At 42.4% G+C, this 20,548-nt stretch overlaps 1 protein-coding gene across 7 annotated transcripts in view; it reads right to left on the minus strand.

Annotated features, from left to right (window-relative positions):
* Positions 1-211: 211 nt before the first annotated feature.
* The window catches only part of arhgap33 (Rho GTPase activating protein 33), an 89,469-nt gene continuing 69,132 nt past the window's right edge, over positions 212-20,548 (minus strand). For 4 of the 7 annotated variants that reach the window (XM_036558074.1, XM_036558069.1, XM_036558073.1 and 1 more), the window contains 10 exons: positions 20,179-20,261; positions 18,977-19,084; positions 16,764-16,909; positions 12,625-12,781; positions 10,678-10,817; positions 10,340-10,414; positions 9,171-9,919; positions 8,075-8,255; positions 7,553-7,905; positions 212-5,956 (listed from right to left, as the gene is read on the minus strand). In XM_036558074.1, coding sequence (XP_036413967.1) covers positions 3,560-5,956; positions 7,553-7,905; positions 8,075-8,255; positions 9,171-9,919; positions 10,340-10,414; positions 10,678-10,817; positions 12,625-12,781; positions 16,764-16,909; positions 18,977-19,084; positions 20,179-20,261 — 4,389 coding nt within the window. In that variant the 3' untranslated portion in view covers positions 212-3,559. The remainder of the gene's footprint in view (positions 5,957-7,552; positions 7,906-8,074; positions 8,256-9,170; positions 9,920-10,339; positions 10,415-10,677; positions 10,818-12,624; positions 12,782-16,763; positions 16,910-18,976; positions 19,085-20,178; positions 20,262-20,548) is intronic. The other 3 variants (XM_036558071.1, XM_036558070.1, XM_036558072.1) reach the window with 1 other exon arrangement.

The raw sequence follows: 20,548 nt of genomic DNA on the forward strand, positions 1-20,548 counted from the left end.
TTAAAGCCATTACAAACACAAGCGCTGCTCACTGCTGATCGTTTCACTCTGACCGGCCTCCCGTGATGCTCGTTGTCATGGTAACATCTACACTAAGCGGTTCTGTACACTATACGTGGGAAGAATATATGTTGCGTTTCTAAGCTGAGGAACTAAAACTGTCCCATTGTTTTCGACCTTTCTGTGACTCAAAAAAATACAACCAACAATATTTATGACTGATGCAACCATCAAGTTTTTAATTCACACATTGGTAAATATTACAAAATATGATGAATTGCCTTTTGCAAAGTGCTACAAGGCAGAAAGAGTGACCATTGGACAGGAAGATTAGGTTTAAAGCACACAAACCCAGACGCACCCACACAGTCTGTTGAAATACATAGGTAGTATTACCATTTGGAGGAGTGTTACCATGTTGTAGGAAATTCTTCCCTTGTACTTATTCACTGCATAGTTATGGATAAAAAAGACAAAGCTCTGACATACACACACAGATACATTCACTCTCTCATACACACACACACACACACACACATAAAAACACACACACACACACCTCATGCTAAACCTTGTACCTTCAAAACTTGTCAGCAAAAGTAGCTTACTATTGAAAAGCAGATGAAAAAATGTGCAGTGGAAAGCAGAGCCAACTGCTTAGAGAAAGACACCAGCATTTTTCAACCCAATCTCCATCTGCCACATCTGTAATGCCCCTTTGATTACCGCAATCATTTTAACACATTTCCTTGTGCTTAAAAAAAAGGATACCTCGAAACTCACTTATAACAGGCCTTTCTGTAGTTGGTGTCATGCCCATATAAGGAATGGAGTCGAAGGAAGTTTTCTCTGTGAGAAAGATAAATAGCATTTTCAAAATGTTACACCTCGTAATAAACAAAAATGTTCCACCAATGATGTTTTTGTTTTCCCTTCTTAGTGTCACTAGATCGTCTAAATTACGGGGTCATTTAGTAGTCAAAATAGGAATAACGCTACAAGCAACCGAACACTGCGCACTGAAAAAACGTTACATGAAAGAAAGTCTACCATTAAACTTTAACACTGTCACACATTAACATTGCCTACTCAAACTGTTGCCTATGTCTGTCAAAGCAACTAAACCAGCACTTTTTTCCAAAGCTTACTGGTTTGTGTGAGGTATTTTGGCAACACTGCCAGTATTCAGATGTCAATTCAGCACTCAGCAGTGTTAGCAGGTAGCAATAGCCGTATTTCGGCTCCTTAATGACTCCGAATTCAGAGGGACCTTCTAGCTTGGCGGAAAAAAAACATGTACAGTAAAATATATCGGCTCTGAAACATTTTAGTTTACAACAGGAACGATAGCAGTGAATTTCTACAACGTCATTTGTTTTTGTCATAGAGAAAACCAGCTTAGACCTGGAGTCCCTAATATGGGCATGACACCAAGCACAGAAAGATTCTAAATTCAACTGTGCTTTAAGCCAACGGGTTGTTTTTTTACGTAGTAATTGACTGTGCGCTACAGACGTGGAGGACGGAAATTAGATTAAGAAGCATTGGAGTATTCCTTTAAGGACAGGGCATGCTATGAGAGTAAAGCAATGAAAGGCTCAGTATCTGTACTAACACTGACTCATGAGGTAATGTTCATGCCTCAACATGTTACTGAACAAGTGCTCAAGCAAAGGCATCAGTTACTATGAATATTCCTACAGGTGTCAACCCTGTTACACCTTAAGGGATGCGCAACCAGGAGATCCGGCTTTTGATAGAATTTAAGCACTACCCAAATCTAATGCACCCAATCCATTGAAATAAAGTCTTCAGCAACATCTGAAGGTGCAGCATGACGAATGTTTAGGCTTGGCAATAAACTCTTAAATGTAAATCCCCAGGGGCTTCACTTCTCCAAACGAAATGTTTTCATTTTCATTGCATTGACCTATGACATGTAATGACTAGGCATGCAAAATATAGGCTAAATTCAATATCACAATTACATCATGGTTTGGATAAAAACAGGCCTCCATTATTTTAACCACAAATTTGATGGATCATCTGAATACCTTGATTGAAGACTCATCTGTACCATCTGTGAGGGTTAGGGTGCTTACAGCACATAAAGCATTTAGTGATTGTTTAGTGGTTTGTAATGCAAGTATTGCAAAGGCCAGTATTGTGACAATTAATAGATTAACATATTGTGCAACCCTTATTCGTGGAACCCAAGATTCCCTTCAAAATTCCTGCCCATGGAGATCTACCCTTCATCAGAGCTTATTTCCAACCCTAATCCACCAGACATGGCTCCACTATAGACACCGAAGATTCAGAGCGGTTTGATCTCAGATGTTTTAGTTTTGGAGCTAAATTAAAGGACCAAAAAGTTTGCTCTCCAGGAACCAGGAGTTGGCCACCTCTGATGTAGTGTACACTGTGCTGTAGTGGTGACTGTTATGTGGGACTTGTGAACGCAGACAGAGCTTTGCCTTACCTAAAGGGATTAGATTGGATTCACATTGTCAACAATTCTTCAGACTCTGAAAAATGACAGGTTCTACAGGTGTCCAATGCCGCACATAAAGGGCACTGGTCAAAGCAAAAAATCCTAACCTATGTCCGTATTATTTTCCTATTCTATATCCATAGTTTTCAACTGACTGATGCAACGTTTAAGAATCAGCACAACAATTACGGGCATAGTTTAGCTATTGAGATCCCCACATGCTCTACTTAGAACCAAACATACAGTGCTGTACCTTGCATAAATATGGACAGACGCACACATACACACTAATGGCAGTGTTTTCCTTCTCTTTCTTTTTGTGTACTTTTGAACAGGAGTATAGACTAATGAGACAGAAGCACTCATACAAAAATGAAAAGGCATTCTCTTTCACTCACTCTCTCATACACACCAGTGAATAAAAACTAAAATTACAGTCCTATTCTTCACAATACCTGAAACAAAACAAAACAAAAAAAACTATTTTACATGCTTTCTTTGCAGTGAAAACTTAAGTTAACTTAAAAAAATGAAAAAGCAATAAAAACAAAAATGTCTGGCTGCTACAAACAGCAGAAACGTTGAGACAAAATAGAACAGATCGCTTCTTTAAAAACCACCAGCAGCACAAGGTTATAGTCAGACTTTACCCAGACCCTCCCCAAAAGAAAGGAAAAGGGAAAAAATCAACTAAGCTTATTTCCAAGTACAGCTCTCTCTGTCCTGTTATCTAGTGTGCTTGTAATAAAGTAACTTAAACCCAGAAAGTACCTAAAGCAGAAAAACACCACCACTATGCGAATACCTGATACTCCCTTCAGAGGGACAGCAGCCATACAATTCTCTTATGCCCTCTGCTGGACAGCACAGTGTCTACTGGAATGTTTACATATCTAAGCCACTTTACGGTTCACTTCTTTGATTCTTTAACTTTCCCTTCTTGCACCTCCATCTTGTTTCTGTCTGTCTGTCTCTCCCAGTTTCTCTCACTGGTACAGCAGTGGGGTTATATTAGGACATTCATCAGATCTCACACTCAGTCTTAACAAGGTGGTCAGTTGTGCTTCAGCAGTAGCTGCGGGTCTGGCCCTCTGTGTGGATGGTCCAGTTGGGACCGGGCAGACTGCCCTGCCGGTTTATGCCCCGCTGGCCGCGGAGCGCTGCAGGTCGAAGAGCGGGATCCAAGATCATGTCCCTTTGTGGGGCACTGGGGTAGTGGGGAAGCACCGGACCTGCCTGGTAGGGGTACTGGTTATATGGATTGACAGCCATTTGGGGCCCGTATCCTCTTGGTGTGCTTAGTGCCAAGTTTGAGAAGGCTGCCGAGGGAGAAGTAGAGGTGTGTGGTGTGCCTGGGTGAGCCTGGGGGCTTCGACTAGGGTACGGAGGGTCCTGGTAATGAGGTCTTGGGGGGTAAGGGTTAGGGGTTGTGCTGTCTCCCTGGGGGGCTGGGATAAAGTCTTGACTTCTGTAGAACTTAAGGACTTGGTCACCAGACGGCATGACATCAAAGACTTGCCGGTACTGGCTGCCGGAAGATCGGCGCAAGGGGTCCTGCCGTTGGAAAGCACCTGAGGCTTCCCGTGCTGTGCCCTCAAAATGACTCCGAGATGGTCCAGGAGTGTACACATTGTAGGCAGGTGGAAGGCGCTGCTGCTGCTGCTGACTGGGGTAAGGGTTAGGGGGGTACTCGATGTGGGGTGAGGAAGATGCAGAGGATGATGTGGCCAGGCTTGGGCCCTCTCTTTCATCCTCTGCCAGCTTCTCAATCAACAAGGAGGCAATGTCCTTTCCTGTCAAAGCCTGTCTAGGCTCCGAACTGGATGTCTGAGGGTCCGAGCGGCTGCGGAAGTGCGCCATGCTGATCTCGGTGGGCATCTCCAGTGCTCTTGAATCTGAGGCAGCATCATTTTGTGCAGGGCTTTCAAAGCTAGTTGTGGGACTCTCCAGCTCTGTAGTCTGGTGTGAGGGCTGCTGCTCATCCTCTGGCGGTGGCTCAGGAGGGGGGGCAAGAGGTTCAGCCTCTTGATGTGCATCTCCATCAAGATCAGTGGTGGCCCAGGTCTTAGCATTCACTCCAGCTCCTGGAGGGCTGGTGAAAGGGTAGTTCACATAGATGGGCTCTGACTGCTCTTTTGAGGGAGGTTTATGTGCTTGTAGTGGGGAAGCCTGGGATGACTGAGCCTGGGGCGACTTTGACGCGGCAGGCTGATGGTAGCTCAGCAGTGCCTCCTCTGGCCTGGAGGACTCAAAGTACCGATAGCACACTTTACCGTTTTCAAAGTACGGGTGCAGCTGGGAGGCAGTGAGGTCGGATGAGGGTGAACGCTGTGGACAGTGCAGGTTGCGTTGATGCACGGACAGGGGAACCAGACCACCGGAGGATGGTAAGCCAGCAGAGGCGGGGATGGGGTGCATTTCACTACGAACCAGCTTGACAGAGGAGGATGTTTGGCGCTGGAGCCGAGGGTGGCGATGACCTGGCGGATGGTCTTGGGGATGACGATGAGAATGGGAGTGAGAAAAGGAGAAGGAGTGTGAGTGGGCTGCAGCCCAGGCACGGGTGGCCTCAGAGGACCAAAGCTGAGGAGTCCTGGTGGATGCAGGCACCTGTGAGTACTGGGGTGGAGGGTGACTCCTGGACAGGGGTCTCTGGTTGGCCGGGTCTGAAAGACGGTAGTTACCCTCTAGATCCAGCCTCATGTTCTGGTAGCTGTGCTGGGAGTAGCTAGGTGGGCCCTGAGGATGCTCAGGGGCACCAATCTCATAGTAGAAGTTCTCCATTTTGGATGGGTCTTCAGAAGATGAGAATGCTGGTCGGACAAGAGGTAACTGGCCTTGCTGCTGTGTGGGAGGTTGTACAGCCTGCGCAGCCTGGGCCGCCTGGCTGGCCATTCTTGCTGCATGGTAGCGAGACAGTGCATCTGATGTACTACTAATGCGCTCTGAAAAGGCTCTGGAAAGTGGTGGGTTGCCCTGAGCTGGACCCACCATGCGGCGGATGCGTCCAGCATCCAGGGAGCGGCGTGTAAAGTCCTGCCGGTCGGTCTTGGAAAGCGGAGCTCTTTGTGGGGCAAGATCCAATGGTTTAGGGGGTACTTTGGGCCGTGTGGGCTGGAAGGCATGTACCTGTGCCAAGGGCGAGCTCTCTGATTTGGAGTGCAGGAGCTGGGAGTGGGATTGGGCAGGGGACATGGACTGAGTACTGGACTTCTGTTGCTGGAGGTGTGGAGCGGAGAACTGGCGGCCGTAGGCTGGGGGTTTCCTCTGTGGGGGAGCCTCACTGGCAGAGGGGGGGCTTGATTTAGAAGGCTCTGTTGGTGGTTGAGGAAGCTGCTGCTGATTCTTATAGATGGGGCTCGGGGTTTTCTCATTGTCCCCAGAAGAGCTGCCTGCAGACAGCTCAGAGTTGGATGCTCCAGAATCAGAAACTGAGGCATCAGAGGAGAGAGTTCCTGTGTCCTGTTAGTTAGAGAAACAACACCATTTTGTAAAACTGAGAAGTTCTGCTGCATTCAGAAGTCACACTCAGTGAATCCTCAACAGAAAAACAGTATTAATTTGTTTCATAACACTGACTAAAGAGACTGGATACATGTCAACCTCTGAAAATCTCCAAACTGCTAGAACCAAGAAACAAAATGATATAGGTCCTTACCAGGTCCTGTTAAGAGAAAACAGGACAAAACTTCTGTAATTGAGTAAAATAATAATCATAATAATAATAATAATAATAATAATAATCTTTATTAATATAGCACCTTTCATGCTAGTGGCAGCTCAAACTGCTTTACAGACAGGTGATAAAGCTTAACATTAATACAAGAAATTATGTAAGAAAAGAATCATGTAAGAAAATGACACAGATAAAATGTAAAATGATAAACACCAAGAGGTGTAGAGTTTTAATTTAGTCACTTGTGCTAAATCTAGTCACTCTGTTTGTAACAAATGTATGAAAAATGTATAAAATATATATAAAAAGCTACTTTAGTGACTGTGTTTACACGTAAGATAAAACAGAGCTCAGAATCTAAGATTACACATGGATTTCATACATCTGGTTTGGTTTATGAAGCTAAAGAATGATGTTTCTCAGAAAGCAGCTTCATCTGAGTTTTAGTACCAATGAACAGTAGTTCAGTTTTTCATAATCTAGTTGTACAAAATTTTATGACATCCACTGAGAAATATCTCACAGCTGGTGAGCCTGGTTACAGAGTCTTGATTAACAGAAGGAATGGAAATGTATAATTGTGTTTCATCAACATAGCTATGAAAAATTCATGTTTCCTAATGGCATCACCAGAGGTAACATGTACAAAGAGAAAAGCAAAAACCCCAAAACCGGACTTTGTGGGACTCCACAAAAAATGATTGATGAATGATTCCCCGGTGAAGCCATGAACTGTCTATTATCTAAATATTATATATACCATTCTAAACTGAGAGGCCTACGCGATTTTCAAGCTGTGGACTAGAATCTTGTGATCAACACTAAGATCCAGTAAGACCAAAATAGAAGGATTTTGTGCATCAGGTCATTGACAGCACAAATCAATGCTGTCTCAGTACTATGGTTAGAACGAAAACCTGATTTAAACATCTCATAACTTGTTTGATATTAGATACGCATTTAATTGTTTGACAGCAAAAGAATACACCAAAATATTGTATAAAAATATTACATGAGTAAATATATAAAATATTACAAAATATACAATTACTAAAAGTATTATATATATATGTACATTTGGGTAAAAGTACAAATTTTATTGTGATGATTGTAAGTTCAGTTAACAGCACATTAACAGCTAATTTCAAGCACAGAAGTTTGCACCTTGTCCACCCCTAGGTACTACTTGGTTAATATCCAAAGTTTTTATTTTAAGTTATTTTAAGTTTTAAATTTTAAGTTATTTAAAACTGTGGCTTTAAGTGGGGCACAAACAAATCCAATTACATTCCAATTAAACAGATTCTATTTTACAGTTTGATAAGACCTTTACTCACAGCAACTTCCCAGTATTTTGTATGTATGTGCAAACACAAACAGACCTGGGCTGGGGGTGACCTTGGCTCCTCCTCATGTGATCTGTCTGGAGCCTTCTCAGCAGGACCATCTTCACCCTCACCCTCAGTCATCCACACAGACAGGGGGCGCACCGTGGAGTATAGCTGGTCAGGGTCCGAGGATAGCAGTGCCCCTGCGTCTGCGGAGAGGGACCGCTGGAAGCGGGTGTCGGTCTCCGGAGGGGTCTGGCGGGGCCGGTAGGGAGGAGAAGCACCCTGCCGGAGAGCTTTGTTGGCACTCTCCGTCAGGGCCAAGGCCATGAGACGCGCTGGGTTTTTCGGAGGAGGGGGAGGAGGCTGCTGCGAGGGCAGGGGGGCACCAGTGGGACCAATAATGCCTGGGAGAAAAGAGAGTGGCAAAAACTCAACACATAAGGATGAGGAAAAAATACGGACCATCTAGGCGGCCCTGAAAAGTGGGATGGTGAACACTGTTCTATACCATTCTATACTAATATTAATAGGATCTGATGATGGAACATAATAACAGCATGACACTGTACTCACTGGGGCCCTTGATCTTGGCCTCGTGGCCCAGCTTGCTGCTTAGCTCCTGTTGGCAACTCTCTGTGAGTTGGAAGTCACATGATCTCAGCAGCATGGATATCATTTGAGGTGGCTGGGAAGGTCCGCCACCTGGAGTCCCAGGCTGCAATTCGCCAGCTCGCCCGCCAATCATTTCCAGCACCTGAAAGGTTATGAGTAATTTCTGTGACTATGCATAAGCATGTGCATCACTATGAGAAAATGATAGAGGAAGTACTGATCTCACAATCCACTGTGAAAAAAATCACATTTGGAACAGATTAATGGATCAATCTTCAAGCTTCATCCAATTCCAATTCTGTTTTGCCCTACTGAGCTTTATTTATCCTACTGTTGTAAATATGACAAATGGACATGATTCTCTCATTTTAATGTGTGCAGTTTGGAACTATTTTAAAGTGGAAGACGGAAACCAGACTTCAGCCACTTGCAATATCTGTAACATCAGCATTTCAACTGCAGTTATACTGTATTTCGTCAAACCATGGTTAAAGTAACTGTAAGTAAAATCTGTGAGCACTTACTATTACACAGCATCATGTTTGTCATTTAAAACAAAAAACAAACAAAAAAACAAACAAAACTAACTGTACAAAAAGGACTTTGGGGGCCTTTTTTGGGTTGTTTAGACAATAACAGCGCAGTTCAGTAAAAGCTGTGGTTGCAGTTAACTGTCATCCTTAATCTGGCCACAAAACTAATTAATCTACAATAAAACGAACTCAATTGTGAATGCCACACAAACTTTAGCATCCAAGGCTAAAGTCTGTGGCTGCTTAGCCTGATGCTATTTTGTCTAAGGCTATTTCATCTGATTGTACGTGAGACATGACAGTGTTTTTAACAAAAGCCAGAGCTGTTTTGTGTGATGTCTAAAACCTGAGGCTGTGCTCTGAGGATGCTTTAAAAGTATACACTGTAACATAATCAGATTTTGTACAGGTATGAAATCTGCCTGCCTCAGTGGCACACACTGACCCCCCAAAGCCTCTCCTTGAGCAGCACAGCTCAACAGCCAGGCTTATAGAACAACTATTTCCAGCTGTGTGAAATTCACCTTGGCAGGCACGCTGATGGCGATGGGGTCAGATATATCCAGAGGAGGCGACTTTGGTGCTTTAGGAGACAGCGCATGTACCACCTTCTTTGTAAAGGAGCGCTTCTCCTGTGGAGGCTGCGAGGATGGGGTGGAGGTTGCTGGAGCTGGAAGCTGACTGTGGGAGGGGCTTAGGTTGGCCTCTCCTTGCTGGGTGGTGCTAGTGGCAGGGTTAGAGGCAGCGGAGGGCCTGTGCTGGCAGAACACCTGCTGGGGCGGGGCAGCAGCAGCCAATATCAGACTCCTGCGGGCTGCAACTTCTGACTGATTGAGCACAGAGTCTGGGTCCTCCGTGATTGACCGCTGACTTCCAGAGCGGGCATGTCCCTGGTGGCTCAGGCAGCGGTAGGGAGGGGGCGTAGCTGCGGGTGGAGACTCCCTGCCTCCAGGGGCGACGGCACTGCCTCCAATCCCGATTGGCCCGTCATCCGGGAAGGTGGGGCTAAAGTCAATGACGTCCTCGGCCATCCAGGAGGCGGTGGGGTCCTGCGAGAAATCGGGCAGCATGTATACCCCCTCCTCATCATCTTCCTCATCCTCTTCCTCATCTGCGTCTCGGGCCTCCTCAGGCAGCAGGCTGTCGTATGAGCGACTGGGTGGGATCTGAGCTGGAGGGGGCTGGGGTAGGAGCTGAGGGTCCATGGAGGCGGCCAGAGAGAGGCCATCACTGCTGGAGCGAGGCCTTCGCAAGCGCTGTAGCTTCCCCTGACCTAAAAGAAAGAGAAAAAAACAACATCACATTACCTTCTAATATAGTGGTGTGCAAGTCCATGTATGTGGGCATTTTGGTGCCAGAGAAATATGCTAATCATGGCCTGGAATATGGTCAAAAAATTTATGTCTTAAGTCTTAATCTAAACACTCTTGTAATAAAAATATATAAAAATGCTCTGTTTTATGGCACCAAATTATGGAGCCCAAAACATACAAAATATACTACTGTGGTCTAATACACTGCTTCCACGCAACTAGCTGATTAGCTGAAGTGGGTGTTAGCAGATGTCAAACAGATGACATACGGGCAAAACAAGTTCAATATTAATTAAATGGTGCTAATGATAACTACTTCGCATCATTTTTAGTTAAATTATTCTTTTAAATTAATAGTGCCTGAGGTAATTTGTTCCTACCTGCTCCACTGTGCTGAGAAGACAGAGACTCTTCACTCTTAGCTGACCTCAGAGTCACACTGTCCACCCTGCAACCTGAAGCCATGACAACAGACATTAGGATGCTACTGATTCTCTGTCAACAAGTCAGTATTCATGTGACTCATTGAGTATGGGGAAAGATTTGAGAGTGAATCTAGGCGAAGGAATGGGTAAATAAATAGAACCACACAGACAGCCATAGAAAATAAGTGACAATACACATAATAATGCATGCTTAGGTCTATGGATGTAAACAGTTTTAGATGAGGTCTCCTCCCCCTCAATATTACCAAATTAACAATAGTGGGACTCAGTACCTGCGTGAGAGGTTGCAGGCTGGAATAAGGAGCTGATCCGTATGGGCTTACGGCGGCCTGAGCCTGCAGGCTTCCCAATCGCAAAAAATGTCTTCCAGCTCCCTCCAGCTGCCTTCCGCACCTTCAGGCCTCTTTTCCTCCTATACAAGTGAAGAAACAGAGACATCAAAACAGTAACTTAACACTGCATTGTAAAACTAATACTAAACTTTAGTTATTCCTAGACCTTTTTAGAACACGTTTACAAAGAGCTTTACAGAAAAATCAACAAAAGCTCAAAAGCTATTATACAAAATGTTATAAACTAATAAATATCAGGACGTGCACATAAAAACCTCCGCTTTCCCTAAACTGCATGAAGTACTGACAAGCATGAACAGACTAAACAGTAAAACTCTGTTAAGCGGCAGAGCTAATCAAAATCTCCATTTCAGCTGGGAGGAGCTTTTAGACCTGCCTGACGCATGAAACTCCACCCGCATTCAGGCAGAACCAAACAGCTGAACTGCGCTAATTCACGAGGGAATTCAACACCAGAGGACGCTTTTTTCCAGAGCACATTTTCTCTGTACTGTCTGCACAACTGCTGCTTTAACATTTCATTCTTTACAAATGTTCACATTGTTCCTGCACTGCAAGCTGCTGTAAACAACGAGAGACAAGCAGTGAAACAATGATATGAGTTAGATTTTGGTACATGGACTGAAGCATCTTTTTAGCCAAGCATCAGCGTCCTGATCAGTTAGATTGAAACTGGTACACACACAGACGATAAGCGTCTCTATTTTCTGTTTCTCTGTTTTCATTGTTGTGAATGTGACAGTAACAGAACGCTTGCATCCCTGCAAAACTTCAGATCAATAAACAAACACTCGTGTAATTTAGTGCAATTTAGCCTCTGAAGTCCACCATATGAACCAAATGAAAGAGATACAGAATCACACATATACAAAACTGTGGTGTGTCTTTGGACAATGAACTGTGTTTGAAAACAGCCTGATGTTCTTGACAGATGTTAGCGAACAAATAATGCTATCTGATGCTGCAGCTACTGAAGCTGTAAAAGTATTAATACTTGCATAAAATAACTGCACAAGTAAAAGTACTTTCCCCAAAACAACTTGAGTAGAAATACAAAAGAAGTACTACTTAAGTACTCAGTACAGCAGTGGAACTTCTACTACATCCAGCATTTATCAGCATAGGAACTGAAGATTGTGCGAAAGTAAAATGATTTCAAAAATACCCAGGAGAGTAAAAGTCCATCAATATTTTACTGAAGTACATGTACTAGGGTAAATGTAACTAGTTACTTCCCACCTCTGAGTAGGTTTATTAGGACATGGTCTTAGCATGACATGAAAGGCAGTTTTAGTCAGTGGGCTAATTGCACTTTGTCACTCAGCCAACCGCTTTTTAAAATGTTATTTATTTATTTATTTATTTTGAAACAGCATCTTTTGCCCCCCCCCACTTTTGGAGTTGTAGCATCACCCCTGCTCTGGTCCTATGATGCATTAAAAACTATTTAACTGTTAATGGTGCCTCCTTGTGGAGTATTATCAGCTTTCTAAATGTCAGTCAGTCATTCAGTCAGTCAGTGTGAGCCTCTAGGGGTGATTAGTCAACTTTAGGCACTAACCGGACAGAAAATTTGGATGAATATAAAACAGGATTTACAAAAGTGAGAGAGGCAGTCAATGAGTGAGCAAGTCAGTGAGTCAGTCAGTGAGTTGGCCAGTGAGTCAGTGAGCCTTTTTTGGGTGATTAGTTAACTTCAGATACTTGTCAGGGGACCAAATATAAATATATACAAATAAAATTAAATAATAAATAAATAAAATATAAATTTAAAGTTAAAATTCAGTCCTAATAACACTGTCAGTTATGAATCACCACCAGTACTTCATACATCATGCATGGTTTACTGTGATCCAGAAAGCCCACCTGTCACCAGGAAGGTCCAACACTGTGTGGAACCGATCCTGGAGGGGATGAGGAGATCCCTGCAGGAGCAGAGGGGCCTGGGAGCGGGCCCGAGCCTCCTCCAGAGACAGCAGCCGAGTGGACACGAAGGACTTAGGTCTGGTCAGGGACTGGCGAGCTGCAGAGACAGAAAAGACAGAGAGAGTGAGATTGGGACACTGACTGAGGGAAAAACGAGGCGGCAAAGCGAAATCAGCAGCATCTGCAGGCGTAACTGCACAGGTGATACATCAGTAGAGGAAGCTGATCTGTAAATGAAAAACGCAGGAAGCCTGATGGAGGGAAGACGCAGCAGCTGTTACACACTTTTATATCCTGATCCATTACAGGATTCAGAAAAGACAAAGACATTATAAGCCTCTCAGAGCTGTAGAGCAGAGCGAGCGGACACAGAAAATCAGGGTTATCTAATCAGGACTTTAAGCCTTGCTCATCGACAGGAATCAAAAAAGCCTGCAAAAATGGTTAATAGAGGCATTTTCTGCATTGTAACAGAATAAATAAAAATAAACAAAATTATTAAAAATGCAATTTAAAAATATTTAGCTAAAAAAATAAACGGACAGAATTTAAAATCATTGGAAAAATTCAATTTAGTTTACACCAAGTATGATTTTGCCATTAATGCACACATAAGCAAAGCAGCTTTTTCCTTTCAATTTTATTTTTGGTTTGTTTTTTGTTAATTTAGCTAATATTTAAGTGCATCTTAGAAAATAAACTTGACGAAAACTAAAATAAAAGAAAAATTACTGAAAGAAAAAAGTTGCTACAAAACAGGCTCAAAAACCTGACAAAAACTGAGTACTTTGCTAGGAAGCCTCAATTCAATTCCCACCAGGTATGATTTCGCCATTAATGCACAGATGAGCAAAGCAGGCGCACAAAAAGCTGAGATATAAATGAAGCTGAGATATAAATGAGTTACCTTCTTCCATTGTCTCACAGATACCAACACTGTAATCTGATAAACATCACTCTTACACTGATCTCTGTAATAAAACTTTAGCTTAAACAGCTTCTGTAATCCTGCCGAAAGCTAGAAATGAAATAATAAGTGTTAAAACAGAGCAGAGACCTCAAGCCAAACACTGTAAACTGTTTAAAAAGTAAGAAGAGGGGTTTATTTTCATTTTTCCATCTGTTTAGTACAAAAGTAACAGGGTTACTGGACAGATGTAAACAACCCGATGCAAAAGGTTTTTCCATTCCATTTCAAAATGACAATCTTAATATAAAAACCAGGCAAGTGAACAGGACACAAATGGAGTATGTGCTCTGTCTGCTATTTTAATCATAATTCTGCTATTCAGGTTCCCCTTTTGAGTCCTGAGCTCTGAGTCTCAGTTCCTCTCAATGTTTCAAACATGTTGCCGACGGCAACACTCATTTTGGGGCTGGATCCGGATTCCTGGAAAGCTGCTTTGGAACGACGTCCGCTGCAAAAAAGTGCTGTACAAATAAAACTGAATTCAACTCAAATACAACACAGCAGAAGAAATGTACATCATTCTGGGAACTCTGAGGTGTTTCCATGGCAACAGTCGAGTCTTGGTCTTGATTCAAGCCGCGGAGAAGCGGCGTTTCTCTGATTCGAGGTCCAGAGGGGAGGGGTCCATGACCTCCCCTCGAGCTTCCTGTAGACTGACCAGCCGCGTTCGTAGGGGCTTGCGCGGGATCTTGCGCTCCGCCCCTCCTGTCGCTAGGGAAACACACAGGCTGATCTCAGTAACTATATCGACTGGTTTGTGGTCTGTTCAGAACTCTTGCCACAACTTCCTGTTTTACTTTGACTACCACAAAATACACTTTGTACACACATTATTGCTTTGGCAACAAAAACTAGCACTTAAAAGAATGCAGTTCTATCACTAACAGCTGAAGTCATTATATACCAGGGGTGCCCAAAGTTTTGGTCTTGGAGGGGGCAAAGGGAAAGGTTTGTGGTGGGCTGATGGGCCAAGATCACAAAACAGTATACAAATAAAGAGATTTCAGAGGTTTTTGCATACCTTAAACATGATAGACATTACACTATATTTTGCTACTTTGCAAAGATTTAGATGCACCTGGTCAAGTGATGTTTGGTTGACTTTATAAGTAAAAATAAGTACACACTTACTACAGAGAACAAATTTACATATGGCACATTTCTGCAAATTTAATTCCACATATTGGACCATAAATTATAAAATGAGCCATAATTTGTGCATCTCACACTTCAATATATTTGGCAAAAAAACGTGCATTAAAAGTGCAGAACTTGTTCCCTGTAGAAGATGTGAGAATATATTTTCACTTAGAAAATAAACAAAAAAAAAAGTAAATTTGACCAGGAGCGCCTAAACTTTTGCACGACTGTATGCTATGTTTTAATTTTTCCAATATGATGAACTCAGCAAATAAATAACAATTGTGCTAAAATTTGCAGAAAATGCGATATTTAAGTAAAACCTCGTATCTCCATTTTTGTCATTTTTCTGTTTTTGGACATATTTTGAAAATGCCTGTTGTGCTTTACATTGTGCGTAAATTTCATGACAAGGAAATGGCCCAAAATTACTTGGAAAAAAAGTCTGGTTTCATTGACTTACATTAAAAATAAAGTAGGTTTTTTTCCTTCGGGCAGCCTAGGTACCCACCATGATTTAGGACACTATAATAAACTGAAGGATATTAAATATAGTAAAATCAAACCACTTTTAAACCAAAACCTGTAATAGAACACTTCAGGAAAATCTTAAAACTCAATGCAAAATACATGCATATCACATAAAGCTTGCACTTTCTTACGATCGTGTCATTTCAAGAGAAAAATGGATTCCACATGGGTTGCATATTATTATTTCATGACATTGAACGATGGAAAAAGAGCAGAAGCACCTCTTAGTAGCAGCTCTGCATTATTAAAACAGGTTTTTGCAGATCTGTTAGACTTGAAAGCATGAAGATTTTCACAGCAGTTGGCTTGTCGGGAGAATAAAACAGCTGTAAAACGAAAAGGCCTCAGGCAAACATCAGCAAGACACAAAGACAGACTGTAATCTAATTTTAAACAAAGTTCTGCAAACGCAACAACCGTAAGCATTTGAGCAGATACTGAGCAACAGATGTTTGTTTGGTGCCGCTGTTTGAAGCCTACAAAGACAGGAGAGGTTTATTCAAGCGTTAGACAGAAAAAAGGGACGTCAGGAAAAGGAGAATGATGACAACAACTAGAGAGAAAAGCATTGCAAAACCAAGGTTGTTATTAGATGGTAAAGCAAGAATCGGTGTCCAGTGCTTAAACTAGTCTTCACAATGCAAAGCTCTTGAGAAACTAATGCACACACTATGAATTTCTGCCTACATGAGATATAGATCTGATTTGCTGTGTAAATATAAAGCTCTGATCTTTTCAAACCACACCTAAGACACCTTGGCTTTGTTCACCCAGCAGGGCAAATTGGATTTGTTTCCACATTGCAAGATACAAGCAACAGAACCAGATTCGGATAGTTAAACTGCAGTTGTATTTGCTTGGATTTACACATTGCCAGCCGTTACAGGTGCATATGCTGACTATTGCAGGGCAAACAATAGGATTTTGTTGTCAAGAAGCACTGTGCAAGGAATGATGGTGGGAAGGAAAGAGAAACCTGATCTGATTTGTCTGAACTGTGTCACACAGTCCAGAGATTCAATATAAAACAGATCCAAAACTTAAACATACAAATGTGGCTTAAATCTGAGTGGTAAAAAGCCTGAGTTCACGTGGCTTTTTGCTGTTCAGACTGCAGAAAATCTTTCCGGCTCAAGTTGGATATGTCATTTGAGCTGCCTGGGTAAAGAAACACTTATGTGGTCCTAGATCGGACACGTGTCCGATACTTGGTCATACTGACTGAAATGAAAGCTGTCCGACTGAAATCCATGTAGCAAACTTCACTGTGAATGTGCATATCACCATCATCATTATCCAGTGCATGTCAGCAGGAGCACAAACATAAAACAAAATGTGAAAAGTTAATGCAGAGATCAGACCTGAGCCTAAAATCGGAACTGAGCAAGGCTTGTGACATGTACAAAGTAAGAGACAGAGGGTCAAGACCAAGACATACCTGCGCTGAAACGGCCCACTGACGTGAAGGAGTCGCTGAACAACACATCCACATTGGTGAGCAGGAACTCCACCACCACAGACTGGATACGCACCTCCTTAAATGGGTCAGCTCCACTGAGCCCCACTGCCTCGATCTCCTTAGACCTGGGGCACACAGCAAAAGACAAACCTCAGCATCTCTGTCTTTTATTCCCATTTGAGCTTGTTTAGGTTTACCTGACGAAGTACTAAGGCTGAATGATTGTTTTTATCATGATGATAAAAAGACCATTCATTCATTCGTTCATTCATTCATTCATTCAGTGTTAAAGGCTGTGATGACAGGACTGACCAAATTAAGTTATATGTGCACATCACCAAACTAATGGAATTGTGAGAACACAGCATTAAGAGCACTAATATTACAGCATCCATACCAGTCTCCTGATTTGTGGAGTAAGTGACTTAACCACTCTGCTACAGAGCCAATTACAAAAAAAATAATAACAACCTATTCTATCTTCAATGGACTAAACTGTAAAAATGCCTCAAATCTGATTATTCGCACTCCCAAAGTTGTGTGTGAAATGTGTGAAGTAGTAATGGCAACCACCACAACAAATCTGCTCCACCGTATGGATATTTTTTGTAGTACAAAAGGTATGCTCAATGGAACACACTATGTGCTCAGAGTTCTGATGGAAGTAACTCTTAGTATATAATTCTCTTTATTTTGCACCTTGTGCAGTAATAATTGGGACGTTTGTATTGTTTTTTGGTGTTTCCTCAAAGAAGAGGTTAAATTTCTGTTTACTGTGGCATGCACCCGTCCCCTGGGCCCCGATGACTGCCACGAGAGCCGGCATGAAGGCAGGGCCCGAACTCTAAGCCCAGGAACTTCATGAAGACAGTGGGGAGAGAAATCACGATGGAGAGTAGGACTGCACGAGAGTCCTGAGCCCTGCCTCTGTGATGGAGGCGGAGCAACAAGCTCTTGTTCTCTCTCGGCTCAGGTGCTCATGCTGCCCTTAATGAGAGCCAGCTGATGCTGACCTGGCGCCTGCAGCATGGGCACCTTTAAAAAGAGCAGAGAGGGAACAGAGTGGAAGAGAGGGACAAGCAGCAAGAGCTGAAAAGCTTGGTTTGGGAGAAAAGGACTGAAAAGTCTAGTTTTGAAGCCACTGAAAAGTGGCCAGCTTTGGTTTTCTTTCAGTTTCATAAAAAATAAAGTTAAAATGGCCACTGTAACCCTTTCTCCTGCCTCCAGCGTCCTTCCTAAGTCCGAGGTAGCACAAGGCCTGCTACAATTACAAAAAAAAAGTCTGTCCTTGTTGTATTTCCACTGTTTTAAATCAGAATTTATCAGTTCTCTTACTATCATTCTGATATTCAACTTTATTGAACTCAAGTTTTACGGAACATTACATGTCTGCATCATACAGCCTTAGGAGGTACTGTATTGTAATTTAAGACGTTAGTGGCAGGATCTATGATTTTAATTCCGAATCAATCGAGAATGTAGTTTTCACAGATGTGACAGTAATAACTGCAGAGTGAATAACCTTCTGTAACTGGCTGAACCTGGAACTCCCACAGTAATATTAATTTGGTCAAACTGGCTGCACCGTAATGTAATAACTAAACCTGGCTTGCACATTCAGGCTGCCTGTAGCAATTTGGGGAATTTAGACACGTATTACATCCCATAGAACTCAGGCAGTCAATTTTCTAACAGATTACATTACAGAATGTCCCTTGATAAAACTAATCCAGCTCAGACAGTGCTTCTGTGTGTTTCTCTTTGTAATAAAGCCTTTCCCTGCATTGTGCACCAATGCACACTCAAGAGGGCATACAGAACATAATGCTTCCAACCACAAATTGCAGACCATGGAAAAAGAAAAAAAGACTTCCAACAATAAATAGAATGCAGACCATGAAATGATTACACTCTCCAGGAAATGACTCAACTCTCTAAAGAAACTATGCACTGTCAAGTGAACTAAAATAACTGGTTACTTGCAGCGTTTAGCTTTCTGGTCTGAATTTGCCATACCGAGGCTATATGAAATATAAAAAAAAGAACAGTACAGTACAGTACACATAAACCTTCACCAAGACAGTCATTTTCAGTGATGAATGACCACAGGTACTGCAGTTCATTCCAAAACCAGTCATCATCTATGTGTAGAAAACTGGTGAACTATGCAGAGGAAGCAGAGGAATGGTCACCTGAGCAGGTTTGGAGCCCAGACGATGGCCAAATTTTTAACATGCATGTTGGTCTTCTCACTCTTGGTGGCTAGCAGGGCTAGGTGTCTTATGAGGTACTCCAGTGTCCTGAGAAAGACATGCACAGTCATTATCATTATCATCATGTACGTTAAAGAGGAAATCCATTGTAATTCAAAATTCAAAGGTTGAAATATAAATATAGTTATTAAAACTGTTGTGATGTGAAAATGTACAGAAATTTATTAAAGGAGTAATATGTAACACTGGCAGCAAGCGTTCAAAACTGGTACCAACGTACAAATTCAAAACACTGGAGACAGCTGTCTGCCCCTGCCTCCTCCCCAGACTTGACGCTGATGCGGGTTGCCAATTTGAGGACAATGAACGTCCATAAATAAGTGCAACATTAAACTGCAGTGCACCAAAGAATATGAATGCGAATACTTGAATGTTGAAATTACTTAAAATGCCCATCCCTACTAGTACCTGTGATAAATTAGCTAAGTTTAGCTAATTAGCTACGTTTGGTTAGTTTGTTTGCTGGCTTTCATTGCTGCAGCTTGCTGTGTTTGCCTGCCAATTTGTCTCATATCTGGCAACCTGAAGTGTCGAAATAGTACTGGAAAACGGGCAGGGGGCGGGTTCACAGGCCAAAACACAAACAGACTTCGCGCTCCGGAATGGAAATTTCAAAGGAGAACATACGTGCTTTAGCACAGTTGTTGGAGAAGCCAGTATTTCAACTTATTCAGCATATTTCCTTAATCTCTGGTGACATATCATGGTTAATTGATTTAGTACAGTAAATATAGTACATATTTCTCCTTTAAACTTATTGGTGATAGGAATCAGGTCACAGTGACAATGCAAATATAACCACCTCCAAAATGATCAGTCAATCTACATTTTATATGTAATGCTGTTGGTAAGTCCAAAAGAATACATTTTTCGGGCACTATTTTGCCTTATAACACCCTCATGCACCTCTCTAGGCCAAAATCTTCTCACAACTCAACACCACTGTGAACTTCTCTTATCAACACCGCTGTGAACAATTCTTACTCATCAAGTTTCTCCATCAAACTGCTTTGTTCACATCATAACGATTTAATTTTGCAGAAAACCAATTCCCTTTGTAAGTGTGAATGAATGGTGTCTTCTGCCTTAAGGTGGACACCAATGATCTAAAGTGTGAGTACCTGTAGTGGGGAGGAGGTAGCTGCTGGATGACATCATGCACTTTCACCATGCGCTCGTCCTCAGTCATCTCCCCCATACAATCCTACAAAGACAAACACACGTACACTTGCATATACATAAACATGCCTATAACAAACTACAACTCAAAGTTCAACATCTTTATATATAATTATATCAGATAAACATATGCTCATGACAGCTGCACACTCATCTGTAGCAAAAATACAATATATGGCCAAAAGTATGTGGACAACCCACCTAAGTATATAGTTCAGGTGTTGGTTTTATCCATTGCTAACAGATAAAACCAAGCATATAGGCTTGCAATCACCATGGACAATACTGGTGGTAGAAAGGGTCATACTGCAG

Source organism: Colossoma macropomum, unplaced genomic scaffold (assembly GCF_904425465.1).
Source record: "Colossoma macropomum unplaced genomic scaffold, Colossoma_macropomum, whole genome shotgun sequence".
In the NCBI taxonomy this organism is placed as follows: domain Eukaryota; kingdom Metazoa; phylum Chordata; class Actinopteri; order Characiformes; family Serrasalmidae; genus Colossoma; species Colossoma macropomum.